The sequence below is a fragment of the Arachis hypogaea genome, chromosome 19 (assembly GCF_003086295.3).
Source record: "Arachis hypogaea cultivar Tifrunner chromosome 19, arahy.Tifrunner.gnm2.J5K5, whole genome shotgun sequence".
Lineage (NCBI taxonomy): Eukaryota > Viridiplantae > Streptophyta > Magnoliopsida > Fabales > Fabaceae > Arachis > Arachis hypogaea.
This window is the reverse complement of record NC_092054.1, coordinates 143,750,475-143,766,662: the sequence shown is the minus strand read 5'-3', so window position 1 is coordinate 143,766,662 and position 16,188 is coordinate 143,750,475. Positions and strand designations below refer to the sequence as shown.

At 37.7% G+C, this 16,188-nt stretch overlaps 1 protein-coding gene and 1 long non-coding RNA gene across 5 annotated transcripts; both read right to left on the bottom strand.

Moving 5' to 3' along the window:
- Window positions 1-2,199: 2,199 nt before the first annotated feature.
- On the bottom strand, window positions 2,200-4,927 carry LOC140182004 (uncharacterized). The gene is made up of 2 exons (XR_011877768.1): window positions 3,995-4,927; window positions 2,200-2,601 (listed from the first exon to the last, which is right to left on the bottom strand). It is a non-coding gene; the product is annotated as an uncharacterized lncRNA (long non-coding RNA).
- A 2,324-nt stretch (window positions 4,928-7,251) lies between these two features.
- On the bottom strand, window positions 7,252-8,871 carry LOC112776648 (uncharacterized). Of its 4 annotated transcripts, none has more exons than XR_003190093.3 (3): window positions 8,467-8,871; window positions 8,113-8,199; window positions 7,252-7,658 (listed from the first exon to the last, which is right to left on the bottom strand). XR_003190093.3 is itself a non-coding variant. In XM_025820876.2 (2 exons), the coding sequence occupies exons 1-2, from the start codon at window positions 8,852-8,854 to the stop codon at window positions 7,456-7,458; spliced, it is 591 nt and encodes a 196-aa protein (XP_025676661.1). In that variant the 5' UTR covers window positions 8,855-8,870; the 3' UTR covers window positions 7,252-7,455. The 4 variants fall into 4 exon arrangements, 1 of the variants encoding a protein (XP_025676661.1); XR_003190091.3 differs by having other exon boundaries at window positions 8,113-8,261; window positions 8,467-8,870; XR_003190090.3 differs by having other exon boundaries at window positions 8,113-8,230; window positions 8,467-8,867.
- Between the last annotated feature and the right edge of the window lie 7,317 nt (window positions 8,872-16,188).

Here is a 16,188-nt window from a genome sequence, read left to right as displayed (position 1 = left end):
GGACGCGTCCTCCCTCATGTCTCCCTCCACCATGATACAACGACCCCAACCATCGTTAGCACGGTTGTTGAAGCTCGCCACCATTTGCTGCCCGACGGCCTCCTCCCTGCTCACCACCGGGCTTGTTGCGATTCTGCTCTCCACGACTGACGCCCACCAACACGATAATCTTCTCTTGGTAGTGATGTTTCAATTTGTATGTTTTTAGTGTCATTAATTTTTCAGATTTGAATAAAAGTTTGTTGGATATTTTGTGGATTTTTTTTTATCATTATTCTGATTAGTCATGGGAACTCAAGGACCAACTGATCACAACTCTCTTACTAATGGCTTTGTAAGTCTCTGTATCTATCTATCTTTTTGTATATTATTTTTATCATTATTGTATTTGCAACAAATAAGTTCTTGTTTCTGCCTAAACATGAATATGAATTTGACCATGAATAGAGAACAAAATTATTACTATTTAAACCGTTAAAATAAATCCTTTATTCACCATATTTTTTCCTCAATTTTGTTGTGGCTTGTTGTCCTGTTGCTCATTGTTTGTTTTATCCCGAACACAATGATGTTGAAGTCTCTTTCTTTTTTCTTCCTTTATCTCTTTCTTTTATGAAAAATCGCAAAAAATTATGAGAATTTTGTGGAATAATAAACGTCCTTTTTTATTATTTTAGTCTAAAATATTTTATTTTTCTATGTTTTGGGGTTTCTTTCTCATGAGGTTGGATGTTTAATTTACTCATTGAAAATTTTTTTTCCAAAGATGAAATTTATAGAAATTATTACTTTGTAACTTTCAGAAGACCAAAGCTTTTGGGATGATATTGAAGAAGAGCCAAGGTCTTTGGGTCCTCTTAGTCTTCAACAGGTACCGAATCAGGATTGTTTGCTTATTTCTATCAACTTCACTTAATGGTGAGTTTCTTTCTTTTTTTTTCTTTTTCTATTTTTTTTAAATAAAGTATAGGCATACAATGAATGTAGCCAATGGTCTAGTTATCCTGATATGTGCAGTTTGTTATAGAATATTTGATCTTTTGAGACATAATTAAAGAATGATCCAACATTGTGTTATGAGATGTTCACATAACTGCATTATTATGCATTCTCACAAAAGGTATAGAAAATAAAAAGAAAACAAAGTTTGTAGAATGATAAGTATGTGCTTGGTTTTCGTGATGACAAACACTTAGTCTTGAAATCTTTTTACTAACCTCTGAGTCCTACAGTAGATACATTGAAGATTGAGCAAAGAAGGTCAAAGATTCTGAAAACAGACAACACTTGGATCCATAGAAATAATGAACAGCAGCTGCTTTTCGGGTGAAGTTTGACAATTTCATCTTCTTGATGTATTTAGGCGACCACCTTCTCAATGTAGAAGAGATTATGTATGACGAAGTTGTTGTAAAATCAACCTATGTACTGAATATGATTATTTCTATTAGTTTATTAGTTATTATATTGTATGATGATAAACATTATTTCTAGAGCAGATTAAATGTGTTATTGCGTTGATGTAACTGCATTCTTTTCCCTTTGTTTTAGAAACAATAAACTGATATATTATCACTGTACAAATTATTAAAATAAGACAACTAACATGCATTATTGTCATATCCATACAAAAAATATGGTCCCCAAAGTTTATTATAGTTTCCTCAAAGACTAGCAGGGTCCATTGGTGACACGGAAACAATACCACTTTCAAGAAAGAATTAAAAAAATGAAAAAGTTAGAGCAAAGCCAATTAAGCTCTCCCTTGGACCCCTGCTATGAAGTTTCTAAGTTATCATATCTTGTTGCAAACTGTGTTTGGTTTTTGTGATGACAAGTACCACTTTTCTTTTGTTTTTTTCAAAAGAAATATACGATTCAAAACATATGTTGGATGTTCGGTCATTTAGATTATATAACACCACTTAGTGTAGTGACTTTATTATTATACTTACACACATATGTTATAAATAACTAGATGTTCACAATTACTGTATAAGTCGATGGTTGATTTCGGGGCTTCGCCCTGTGTTCACTTTAGCACCCGTTCAAGTTAACGATCATGAACTTTGCTCAAGGTTGACGATCGTGAATTAAATGCTTAACCAAATTCAAGTCATTCCCTTTGAGATACGAAACATGAATCCCTGAATCAAGGCATAAGAAGCTGGATGTTCATTTCAATAAGCATATGGATGGTTATTTTCATAAACAACATGGATGTTCATTTTGATTAACTAGTAACTATGTCATGCCTAAATAATTATAGATCAACAGAGTCACAAGAATTCAAAAAGTAAAAAGATCGACCACAACTACGTCCTGCTACTGTCCCATAATAAACTCCCAATACTTTAACCAGTACATTAGCCAAACAAGCAAATTCAACGTTACGCTAAAACATAAGCAGCCTACTTTAAATCACAAGAACTTTGTTCAAAGTTAACGATCATGAATTCAATGCTTAACCAAATTCAAGTCATTTGCCCATCTGATTTTTCTTTGACGACTGCAGAATTCAGGACAGTTGGAACGTAGTTACTGGGTAATTATTCACTATGTCCTCTGCAACCCAGTGCAAGATGCTCTTCGGTATATAACCTGGTAAAAAATTAGAGAGAATTCCCTCAGAAACAGAATGGATTCCCTCAGCAAGAATTTAATGGGTATCCGAGACCAGCTCAACCAATTATAAACACAGAAATCATCAAGGTAAATTAGTTTCACACAATGCAACAACATGGCAGCCCAAGAAAGCAATGTTTACATCTAAAAAACAACCATACCAATGGATATTAAATTAGGCATTGATTTCAGTAAAAAAACCAGGACTTGCTATTTCAAATCAGAACTTGGTTTGATGATCATGCATGCATTTGTTTAATTAACAAAAAGAGAAAAAAAAAACCCATCAAACATCACCCGATTCAAACAAGCCTTCAACATAATAAAATCAAAATGGCATTCACGATCATGAAAATCAACTCTCCATATGTCTACAGAATAACCATCTTTACTTTCTCATGACTTATATTCTGAGCCTAGTTGCTTAAGAGAAAAACCCGTCCAAGATAAAAAAAAATTAGTCAAGTAAGCAAAAAATTGACTATGAAAACCAACCATCCGATTACATAATAAAGTAACCATCCAATTAATGTCAACTAAAGAACGCCGCAGGTCAACTAAATTACCCTACATTGCATGCAAAGGTCCACATAGCGAGAAAGAAAAAAAATACTATGATATTTAAACCGAACTTTTGCGACTCTTCCTGCGAAATAGTACATCAATTGCAACCATCTACGGCCGTACGGTTCAATTCAATCAAATTGCAACATCTGAAGTTTTAACTATGAACAATGAGGCACCTCAACAACATAATCTAATGAGAAAATTCTGATCATGTATGCATTTGTTTACTAAACAAAAAGAGACAAAAAAAAACCATCAAACATCAACAGATTCAAACAAGCCTTCAACATAATAAAATCAAAATGGCATTCACGATCATGAAAATCAATTCTCCAAATGTCCACAAAGTAACCATATTTACTTTCTCATGACTTATATTCCAAGCTTAGTTACATAAGAGGAAAACCCGTCCAAAATAAAAAAAACTTTAGTCAAGTAAGCAGAAATCGACTATGAAAACCAACCATCCGATTACATAATAATGTAACCATCTAATTAATGTCAACTAAAGCACGCTGCAGGTTAACTAAATTACCCCACATTGCATGTAAAGGTCCACATAGCGAGAAAGGAAAAAAACAATATGATATTTAAACCGAACTTTTGTGACTCTTCGTGCGCAAACAGTACATCAATTGCAACCATCTACACCAACATATTATGCCAAACGGTCCAATTCACTCAAATTGCAACAGCTGAAGTTTTAACTATGAACAATCAGGCACCTCAGCAACATAATCTATACATACAGCTAGAAGCAACAACAAAAGGGACCATGAAAATCAGAATTTAGCCAACTAACCGTGGGTTGTCGACGACAATCTGTGCTCACGGCTTCAACTGGCGGACCCCGGAAGCAGGACCCAGCCCGCAGGCTGACGCAGGTCACGCACCCGACCCGTGTTATTGGCGCTGCAAAAGACACCCGATCCAGAGTTCCCTTGCCAAGCGAAATAGCTGTCACCAGGCACGGTCGACGCGCGCGTAGGAAGGATGGGCGGTGCACTTCGGGTCGGCGCTGATGGAGGCTCCAGGTCCTGCGGCGGTAGGACGTGCAGCGGCAAGGGAGCGAATCGGTTGCTGCCTGGGAGGGTTGACGCGTGCGAAGGAGGCAATGGCGCTACAGTTCTGTTCACCGTCGGTGCAGGTTCAAGGTCGGGTGGAGGCGCGGGGATGGGATGTTCAGCGGCGACTTTGGGTAGCTGTTCTGGATAGGGTTACCGTCAGTTGAGATTAGAGGAATGGATGAAAATTAGGATTAGGGATTATGTGGTTTTGTTAAACATAAAAAATGAACATCCCTTTTGAATATAGAATAAATGTGGGTTATTTTTAATTTTATTTCATATTGGGCCATATAAACAACCCATTGTATACATTGTACAGATATCCTATTGTCTCCCTAGCGGGACTCTTATTTTTAAGGGTGGGTTTTCTTGACCATCATTATTACTTCTATGTTTTATGATTTTTTCGCTAGTGATGCTTATTATTATGCCATTTTGACATTATGATTGATTTGATCATAATTAGATAGATTCAAAATCAATACATATTAGCTAATATTAGTATCTTTAATATATGAATTGAGCTCTGTTGGGATTTGAAGTGAAGATTTTTCCTTTTACTTTTGTTTTATCTTATTTATTTATTAGCTCTGAGGGATATTTCTTTGCATTTTGATCATTCCCTCTTGATGTGGGAGTTCTAGTGCAAGTGGGGTTTTTTCTTTTTTTCTGGGATTTTGAAGTGGAAGTGGGAGGTCGAGTGATTTGGATTATACCCGAGAGAAGGGGCTGGTTGATGCAGCTTTTGTTTAAATACTTAAAAGTTCATTTATGCTCAGTTTTGAATATGCTGCCTGATCAGGGAAAAAAGGTAAAGTTACTCAGCTCATATGTATATTTAGATTCACATGTATGTATCTTAATATGTTTTGTATTTTTTGGGAGGAATCTAGTGGATGTTGAGGGGTAGGGAATGATATGTGTGGTGACTTGCCGAGGTATCTATTGCCTATGTATGAATTTATACTCTTTTGGTGATTGAAATTTAGTTCTGTTATACAATCTAGTATTTTGTTTTTTCTGTCTTAGTTGTGTGCTGGATATGGGGCTTGTGTGTTTGTTTACTAAATAATAATTCCTCTTGCAACAGGATGGAAGTTACGGGTTCCACAGGAAGAGTGAGCAATCTAAATCTAGAAATTGTTAATGGTTTGAACACTTAGTCAATCAAGGCATTGTAGAGGATGAATCGAGTGCTGCTATTGGCATAATGTTTCTTGAGGAAGGTGACAGATGCAGAAAATGTATTGCCGTTTTGGTAGGCCTTTCTAGTAAGCTTAATTCCTCAAAATTTATTGATTCCATGAAAACAACAATGTCTTGTCTGAATATGCGGCAAGTTGAATTTCGCACAAGGACCTGTCAAATACTATATTATTTTGTATATATTACGAGTCTTGAAAGAAACATTACTCGTTATAGCTATTTATCATTTAGGTCTTTAGTTGAAATCCATAGAAGTTTTAATTTTCATGATTGCCATGTAGTTCTTCTTGGGTGATTTGTTCTTTAATTCTATGGTAACTGACCTTAAGTATTAGTACGAATGAGGTCATAGATTTGTTGAAAACAATCTCAATATGATGAATTGCTGATCAATTCCTAAATTGTATTATTCAAAGTAGCTTAATTCCTCTTTCTTTCTTTCTGCTGAAACATTCTAATTTCAACACAAAAACCTGGTATTTTTATTGTACCAATTTATACTTTCTCATGTTATTAGTTATTGACTGTGTATGAATCTGAATAAAATTCTGGATAAACACATGGAACTTAGCAGATATTAGCACATGCCTTCTCTTTGCTATATGTCAGACTTATTCATGCTTTTATGTTAGACTTCATTACGATTTTGTCATTGCCAATAGGGTTATTTAAGCATAAGACCATAGTTCCGTTCAAGCTTTGTGGTGGTTTAGAGATTGATTGTTGCTCCTCTTCTTACTTTGGTCTCTATTCTATTCACTCCATCAGCTTCCTTTAAATTATTAGTTATATTTGGTTATTCGTAAGTAGCAATAGAATTAACACTTATAACCCTGTTCTCAATGGAATTAGTGTCTTTGATTTGCAAATTGTTGAACATGGACATGCTTTCATTATTGTATTATCCTGGGTAAAGAGACTTCCTTCAATTCTTTCAGTATTCCTTTCCTTATTTCCAATACATTTTGGTTAATGCTGATGGCAAATTGAGTCAGGAAACATATTAGGCTATAATCAATGACATTTTAAATCTTGAAGCTGAACATGGTGACAATAATGATCGACTTTACAACAGAATATGCCAAAGATGTATAAAAAAAGATGGTTTAGTTGATGCTGGTGATTAGTTTTTCAACTGAATATACTATTTGGAATAGTATAATGATTGCCAGGTAATTTCTGAGTTTCTGTGAATATGAAAGTATTTGATCACTTCCGGTATCACTGATATTCAAGCTAATAGTTTGCCTACAATGGCTTACAGGGAGTGTTTCCTCTAATTTCATTATGTTGGCCCTTTATTTTTATGCCTTATTTATTTGTTGAAGTTGATCATCTTGTCCTTTGTGGCATTTGAGCACAATGATCTTTGTGATGCCATTCTACCTTAATGGTCTTTGGATAATAAACTCCTGTCATGGAAAAAATTCTATACATCTTTATCTAGATAAATTGATGTAAGAATGTACTAAATTATTAAAATGAGGAACCCATATAACGCATATGACCAAAAAATATATAAATTAATAACAGTCATAACACAACTTAAGATAATGTAGATTGACATCTAGATATAAGTTTTCATGTTAACTTATGCGAACAGAATAACCCGTGAAAAGTGTTTCATTTTGAATGCAAAGATACACCAAATTCATGTCAAATTGCGTTAAAGGTAAACAGTGTTTGACTTTGAAGGGTTATCAGTAAAATTTACTGAACTGCTCAAACATGAAGCAGTTGTAAATGGGAAAAATCGAAAAAATCATAAGAAAACAAGACAAACTCATCAAGGAAGATGGCTTTCTTATATACATATATACAGGAATCACACACATAATCACAAAAGGCAAAACAAAAACAATTGACAAAATAGTGTTAAACTATTTCATTGCATGCATTGCAACAAAAACTAAGTTGCTAATAGTAAACATTATTCATCCCAGAATACAACCCTCATGAGTCATGACCATACACCATATTGGCCACAGTATCACTTCCATCGCTTGAACATGCCATGCTTCCAACGCTTGCCGAATTTGCCATGCTTAAATTTCCCATTCTTAAACTTCCCATGACCAAAGAACCCATGATGATGACCATAATGAGCATGAGTCAAATGGTGAGCACCATACATAGCGGCCGCAGCAGCAGCACCCCCTGCTAACATTCCACTAACGCCACCAGGCCAGTGCCCTGTTACAACAAGAAGTCAGTACCCACCATGGCTTCATATTGAAATCAAATCATAAGCCTTCATCCGGAGAAGCAAAGATGCATTATCAACATAAGCACATTCCAGAAAACATTAGGTGAGAGTCCTATTAACAGTGGCAGAGCCAGAATCTTAAGTTGTGAGGCCACATGGTTCAAAAAATTTTTAAGTAACCAACAGCATCAAATGATCCAACTAGCGCTCAACCATGTGGGATAAAGTATTTCATATGTAAACTATTTCACATAGAACATATATTGTAAAGTTTGTTATCTATTCACCCTAATCCTAATCAATAGATCAGATGACAATAGCTTCAAGTTTCATTGACAAGAGAAACAAAAGATAAACAAAGAGAGCAAAACAGAACACAGTATTAAATTACATTATGGAAACATGAACTGGCATCCAATGAGGGAAGTTACAAAAAAAAACCTGCCAAAATGTGTAGTAGCCTCGTCACTCGTGAGCATATATGAAGAATTCCTTTTCGGATCCACTTGGCCAGAACTTATACGGAAACTTGAGAAAGATCAAATAATCATTCAACAAGCTAGGCAAGATCAAATAATCAGTCAACAACCCTGATAATTAGTAACAAATTCAACTCTGATGATTTTTAGCAAAGAAAAAAAAATTAAACTCGATGATTATTCAGCAACATAGCAACAAATTCAAGATTCAATCACTAACAAATTAATTGATTACCAATTCAACATCATCTCAAAATACAGGGAGAAGGGAATCTGGGAAAGGGAGAACAGGGGAAGTGATGATGCGTGGACTTACCAAGGGCGACTGGGTGACGAAGAGGACCCGACCCTAGAAGAGGATGAGCGACGAAGCAAGTGAAGATCCTACAACAGTCCACGATCCACGGCGACTCGTGACGGCGATTACTTGAAACCAGAAGATGACGAGCGACGACGATCCGACGAGTGCTTCTGTTGCCGGCGAGGAGGAGCACAGGGAAGGCCGCGAGACGTTGAAACGCTGGCGATGACCTCGATTGCGAGACAAGAGAGGAGAGAGGGAGAGATCTTGCGTGCGACGCACAGTGAGACAGATGAGAGAGATCGAGCAGAGAGAGACAGAGAGAGAGGATAGGAAGAGGAGAGAAGAAGATAAAGAATACTGAAACCTTCAGAGGCGTGAACGAGAGGGTTTCTGAACCCATATGAAGAACAATTTTGGTTTTTTGTTTTTTTAATATGTTTAACCCAGATGAAGAAGAATTTTGATTTTTTGTTTTTTTAATATGTTTTTTTTTGTTGTTTCAATTATTTGAAACTATAAAATTATGATTAATTGAATTTTAAAATTTGATTAATTTAAAAGGATATTTTTGTCTAATCAAATAAAGGAAAGATGTTTAAGACTTTTTATAAAATTAAATAAAAAATATATTTTTATTTTAATTTAATTAAAGGGGTGTATTAGTAAAAGTGGTGATATAATATATATTTAAAAAAGAAAAAATTAAATACTGATGTAGAAAATAAATTCCACATGGCTTGTTATTACTTGTCCGTATTTAAATATATCGGTACGTATGAATTTATCATCGTATCGTAACAAACACCTTTATTAACTTGTTTACTTTAAAATAATTTGATCTGCTTTTAATTAATATTAGCAATTTTTTTTTTTAGAAATAATTCAAATTTAATTCATCGTATCCTCATTACGTCCCCATATACCTCTCCACCTCCCAATTGAAACAAGTTGAACATAATTTCTGGGAAGGAAATTAAAGGTTTGTGTAAAATTACTTTTGGTCAACGCCATTAATATTAACATTAAGAGGTGGGGGATGTGTTCCAATTAACTTCCAAGTTCTCATTATATAAAGCATGACCGAATAGAGGTACCTCTCAAACTGAGTGCATCACCAACCATGGCTTTTGCCGATTTATGCTCAACTTGCATTGCTCCCAATATTTATTCTAACTGTAATTAATATATATATATTTGCTTCTAGAAATTTATATACGTTTGTCAGTTAAAAAACCTCTAAATGACTCGATAATAATCCTCTAACCTGCTGTGAGTGGACACATTGAAAACCATTCACGCTGCTCTTCCCACCAATGTGTTTATTTTCCACATCTAATTTATTTGATGATATTTCAACTCATTACATAGAAAATATATATTTATGGAAACTTGTTTGTTGTTCCTAACTATTATGATTTAAACGCATACTTTTTTATTGAATCGCCAACCTTTTAAAATTTATATATCAAATTGTCATTCTTTTACATTTAGGTTTGTATCTATTTAAAAATTTTGTATGGAATAGATTCAAATAGAAAATTTAATGAACAGAGAAACCCTTGACTTTGTTAATTACTTCTTGTTATATAGTATTTTTTTTTATACCTGTGCTATGGATGTGATCAATGAATGGGTTCATATTACTATAGGTACCAGTGGATTTGATGTACTAGTAAAAGAGGAGGGACGGAAAGTCTATAGTTGGCAATGTAATGTGGATAATGTGGCAAATAGTGTTGCTGTACCGAGTCACTTGAAAAATCAAACGACAAAGGTATGCAAGGGTGTAGCTACAACGTCTATAGGGCCAACAAAGCTGGTAGACTATGGTGATCAGGCAGCGGTAGTTGCTACGGAGGTGCGACGGAAAGTGGTTGACGATGAGGATATAATCATAAATTCAGACTCGATTTTGAATGAGTGGAGTTATGACAATTCAAGGCACTATCAATGGAAACTGATAACGTATCAGCCAATTGATGGCAATAATGAATACTCGGCAAATTTGGTGAGATATGATTACAGTAACGAAGTGGATTCAGAGGCTACCGTCCCTTGGAGCTATAATGATAACCATAATGGGCTGGGCAAGGTGTGTGCTAAAATGTGATATATATAATAAGGTGGGCTGGGCCAGCAATGCTGATAACTATAGTAGATGTGCTATGGGCCAAGAGGGCCTACGGACTGTTTCTAATGTTAAGAAGCGCGCTGCTGAGGACTCTCCTGGGCTGGATCCGCGTGTGCTGGGTCGGGTCAGCGAACACCAAAGGGAAGGAACCGGATCTGGCAATGATTCACGGCTGCTAGGGATTCCTTGCGCATTAGGGGGCGATGGCGCTACGGCTTGCGAGGGAGTCCCCTGCGCTGAAGGCAACCAACACGAGCAATTGAATGGTGGTGGCTCACATCGGGGGCTCTGTTTGGTGGACACTGTTTTGGCGCGGGGAGTACGTGCAGCCCGTGGAGAAGCTCGACTGGCGCATGGCGATGGAGGCGGCAGCGGCCATTAATTGTCAACGAAGCCACTCCCCGGTCAGTTGGTGGTGGGCAGTGGGTAACCGGAGCTGTTGGTGGCAAGAAAAATGAAAGAGGGAGCCAAGCGGTTGAAGCAGAAGACCAAATAAGTAGAAAACAAGCAGAAAGGGTTGTTGGGCCTGAGATGTGGGATGAAAGGCTACTAGGGGTTGAGGCTGTAAATGAAGGGGTGGACATCGAACTAGATAATGGTAGTAATTCTGGAATTCGCCGGTGGAGATAAGGAAGAATTAGCTAATAAAAGTCTTGGAATCGGCTCCTTGGGGGACAGAAAGCTCTCGGATCAGTATGATAGACAGTGTGTTGGTGACAGACAGGACCACCTAGGAGAAGAAGAGCATGACCATTATGATGACGGCAGCAGCACAGAGTATCCAAGATTGGAGGAGCACATGATGGAAAATAAAAAGACTTGGGAATTAGCCAAAGAATCAGGATCTATGCCGTGTAATGAAGAAGATGACATTATGACTATCCTCCAAGAATAGAATGAAGAAATTGTTCAAAAGAGAAGACTGGCAAAACAGAAGGCTAAAGCAAGACGGAATAGGCCCAAAATTCACAAAAAGGTGTGTAATAAAATCTTAAAATGATTTTAAGTTCTTGGAATGTTAGGGGGTTAAGGGGCGATGGGAAGTTGGGGATGGTAAAGGAATTAAAGAGAAAATTTAGATTGAATTTGTTAGGCCTGGTAGAGAATAAAAGATAAATAGTGACCAGATTTGATGTCTTAAAAATTTGGGGGAATGGTGCGGGAAGGGAATATGTGGGGTCTAATGGTGCGTCTGGTGGACTGTTGTTAGTATGGGATAATGACTTCTTTAATATGAGAAATTGCTATAAAGGAGAGAGGTGGTTGTGCGTTGAAGGGATATTGTAGGAAAATAGTGTTATCTGTGCATTCTTCCTGGTCTATGACTCGCATTCAAGAGATGAAAAACTTGTTGTGTGTTAGGAATTGAGCTACATAGCCGGTTTGTGTTACGGTCCCTGTTGTTTCTTGGGGGACTTTAATGAGATTCTACAGGTGGAGGAAAGGCGTGGCAATGATAGGCTACCTCTGTTGGCAGAAGACTTCAAGGATTAGATAAATGACATGGGACTGGTAGACTTGCCGCTGACTGACCGTAGATTTACATGGTTTAGAGGGCGATCTTGTAGCCGTATTGATAGAGCTCTGGTTAGCCTGGAATGGCTTGAGGTGTTCCCTGAGTCTCGCTTGAGAGGGGGGTCATGGGGCCTGTCAGATCACTGTCCTATTATAGTGGATGATAAGAGGCCAAGGGAGGGTTCGAGACCGTTTCGAAGTCTAGATTCATGGTTCACGCATGAAGGGTTTCTAAGGATGGTCAAAGAGGAATGGAAGGAGTTAGGAGAGATACAGTTCACTGAGAAATTGAAGGCATTGACGGATCCTTTGGAAAGATGGCATAGAGCTAATTTTGGGGACATGGACAAGAAAATTATGAAGTTTGAGGAAGAGATCAAGAAGATAGATGATATGGTGGGTAACAGAGTTTATGATGGAACGGTGGAGGCAAGAAGAAAGGCATTAGTTGTGTGCTGTGAGAAATGGTATGTGAGGAAATAACTACATTGGAAGCAGATGTCGAGGTCTAGGCATGTGAGGGACATGGATAAAAATACAAGATACTTCCACAACTTAGCGTCTGCAAGAAAGAGAAATAATAGGATTGTTGCACTGGTCATTAATGGACGTTTGATAAGAAATCAAGCTAGGATCAAGATAGCCATCAACGAGTTCTACAAAAATTTATATCATCAAGAGAAGTCTCCGTTGGTGGGACTCAGAGATGGTCTGGTGGATGTGATCAGTGAGGAGGATGCTAAGGCTCTAGATGTGATGGCTACAACATGAACTTCATAAAGAAGTGCTGGGATGAAATTGGCAATGAATTCACGGCAGCAGTATTGAATTTCTTCCAATATTCAAAGCTACCGGCAGATGCTAATGTTACGTGGGTGGCGCTAGCCCCCAAGTTTACTGGTGCTAAGAAAATCAAAGACCTGCGACTAATTAGCATGGTTGGGTGTGTGTATAAGGTGATCTCGAAGTTGCTGGTGAGGAGAATGCGAGAAATTATGCCAGGGCTAGTAGGTGAGACACAAAGTGCTTTTGTCAAAGGTTGAAAGATTCATGATGGGCCCTTATCGCATGTGAAATTGTCCAATGGTTCAAGCTGAGGAAGAAGGAAGCGGCAATTATAAAATTGGATTTCCAGAAAGCATATGATACAGTTAAGTGGAGTTTTGTGGACCTTGTACTACAAAAGATGGGCTTTGGAAAATGATGTAGGGGTTGGATAATGTAATTTGTCAGTACGTGTTCTATGTCAGTGCTGATTAACGGCTCGCCTTCTAAGCCTTTCAAGATGGAAAGAGGACTGCGACAAGATGATCCTTTGTCTCCTTTCTTATTTGTACTTGTGGTTGACGTGCTACATCGGATGATTGGAGAGGCTATCAGGAAAAGAGATCATATAGAGCTGTCGCACCTTCAGTTTGCAGATGATACAATGTTGTTCTGCCCGCCTGAGGAAGAGACCATAAAAAATTACAGAAGGCTGCTTCGTTGCTTTGAGTTGATGTTAGGCTTAAGTATTAATTTTGATAAATCTAACTTGATTCCTATTAATTGTAACGAGCAGTGTGTACAACGTATGTGTAGGGTGCTGGGTTGTAAGGATGCCACCCTTCCAGTAAAATACCTGGGGATCCCACTTGGAGCTAATCTGAGGTTGGTTAAGACTTGGAAGCCAATAATAGATAAAGTGGAGGAAAAGTTTAGCCATTGGAAGGCCAAGGCCCTTAATAAAGCCGGCAAGTTGGTGCTTATCAAATCTGTGTTGAATAGCTTGCCGGTTTATTATTTGAGCTTATATAAGATGCCCAAGGCTGTTGCTGAGAAGCTGATTTCCTTGCAGAGAAGATTTCTTTGGAGTAAGGAGGATGGGAGGAATGGTATGGCTATGGTTAAGTAAGAAGTGGTACAGGCTCCTAGAAGGCTAGGCGGACTGGGAGTTGGAGATGCTGTGGTCTGCAACACAGCTCTTCTGTTTAAATGGTGGTGACGCTTTTCAAAGGAGAAGTGTCCGCTGTGTAAGAAGGTGGTTTGTTCCTGCAATAACCTGGATCCAAATGTGCCCCTGGCCAACCAAGTAATACCTGCTCGGGGGGCCGTGGAGGGATATTTGTCAGTTACAGCTCAAGAATCAAGAAGTGAGATAGAAGATGATCACTGGGTTGTCTATGGAGGTGGGGGATGGGAGAGGTACTCGCTTTTGGGAAGATGTCTGGCTTTCTGAAGGTTCGTTGAAAGATCGTTTTACAAGACTCTTCTCTATTTCAAACCAAAAGGGATCAGTGATAGGGGATTGTGGGTTTTGGGATGGGTTAGAGTGGATATGAAACTTCCAATGGAGACGACAACTGTTCCAATGGGAGATAGATCTAGTGAACCAGCTACACGATGCATTAAGGCTGGTCAGGCTTGCACATGACAGAGAGGATAGGATTGTGTGGAAATATGATAAACATGAAATTTATTCAACTAACTCTTTTGTGCAGGTAATGCAGGCGGAAATGGTCCTGGAGGATATCACAAGCTATAACTTTACTAAAACTATTTGGAAAGGACTAGTCTCGCCATGAGTGGAGTTGTTTGTTTGGTTTGCTTTGACTGGCAGGATTAGTACAAAGGAGAGACTGAGTCGGTTTGGGGCTATCAACCAATAAGATACCTTGTGTGTTTTATGTAACGAAAGTATTGAGTTTGGTCACCACTTGTTTCTTGGCTGTAGTTTTGCTTGGCAGGTTTGGTGTGCATGGTTATCGTATGTCGGTAGACAATGGTCTTGCCCAGGTACGTTGAATGAGCATTTCTTAAGCTGGACAGAGATATCACAAAGGAAGGCGGAGTGCAAGAAATGGATGGTATACTTTTGTGCGATCACCTGGAACTTATGGTTGGAAAGGAACAGAAGGATCTTCCAAAACAAAGGAAAAGGAGTTGAGGAGATTATTAACATGTCCTTTCTGAGTTACAAGGAGTGGTTAGGTGTGGATCCTTTTGTTGTTGATGGCAATGCCAGAGATAACAAAGGGGTATATGTTATTGTAGGTTACAGGGTTTATCATTTTGTCTTATCGGAGTGTGTTCTCTATGCTCCACTTTATGTGTTAAGCTCCTCTTTCAAAAAAAATTATATATAATATTTTTAGTTAATATATAATTTAAAATATTTAATTAAATATTATTTTATATTAATTTTTATTTTACATTCAGTCTTTTTTAAATTAATTATTTTTTAATTGTATAAAATTATTAAAATAAAATTTAAAATTTATTCAATACAACAACAACAACAACAAAGCCTTGTCCCACTAAGTGGGGTCAGCTACATGAATCAAATCATATTAACAGAGAGACCGTTTACATGTAGATCTCGTTTGACCACCTCATGGATGGTCTTCTTAGGTCTTCCTCTGCCTTTCGCCCCTTGTCCATCTTCCATCTCATCCACCCTCCTGACTGGATGTTCTATTGGTCTTCTTCTCACATGTCCAAACCACCTGAGACGTGATTCAACCATTTTTTCCACAATGGGTGCTACTCCAACTCTCTCCCTTATATCTTCGTTTCTTATTTTATCCAATCGCGTATGACCACTCATCCATCTCAACATCTTCATCTCTGCCACACTCAACTTATACTCGTGCTCCCCTTTAGCCGCCCAACACTCCGTACCATAAAGCATAGCCGGTCTTATAGCGGTGCGATAGAATTTACCTTTAAGTTTTAAAGGCACTTTTCTGTCGCATATAAAACCAGATGCACTCCGCCATTTTGACTAACCTGCTTGGATCCTATTATTTACATCCTGTTCAATCTCTCTATTATCCTGTATGATGCACCCAATATACTTAAAACTTTTAACTTTTCATAGAATGTTTTCTCCAATCTTCACCTCTATATTAGAATTTTTCCTTCTCAGACTGAACTTACATTCCATATATTTCGTCTTGCTACGGCTTATGCGCAGACCATACACTTCTAGAGCTTCTCTCCATAACTCTAACTTCTTATTTAGGTCTTCCCTTGGCTCTCTCATAAGGACGATATCATCGGCAAAAAACAAGCACCATGGTACAGGCTCTTAGATGTACTCTGTGAGT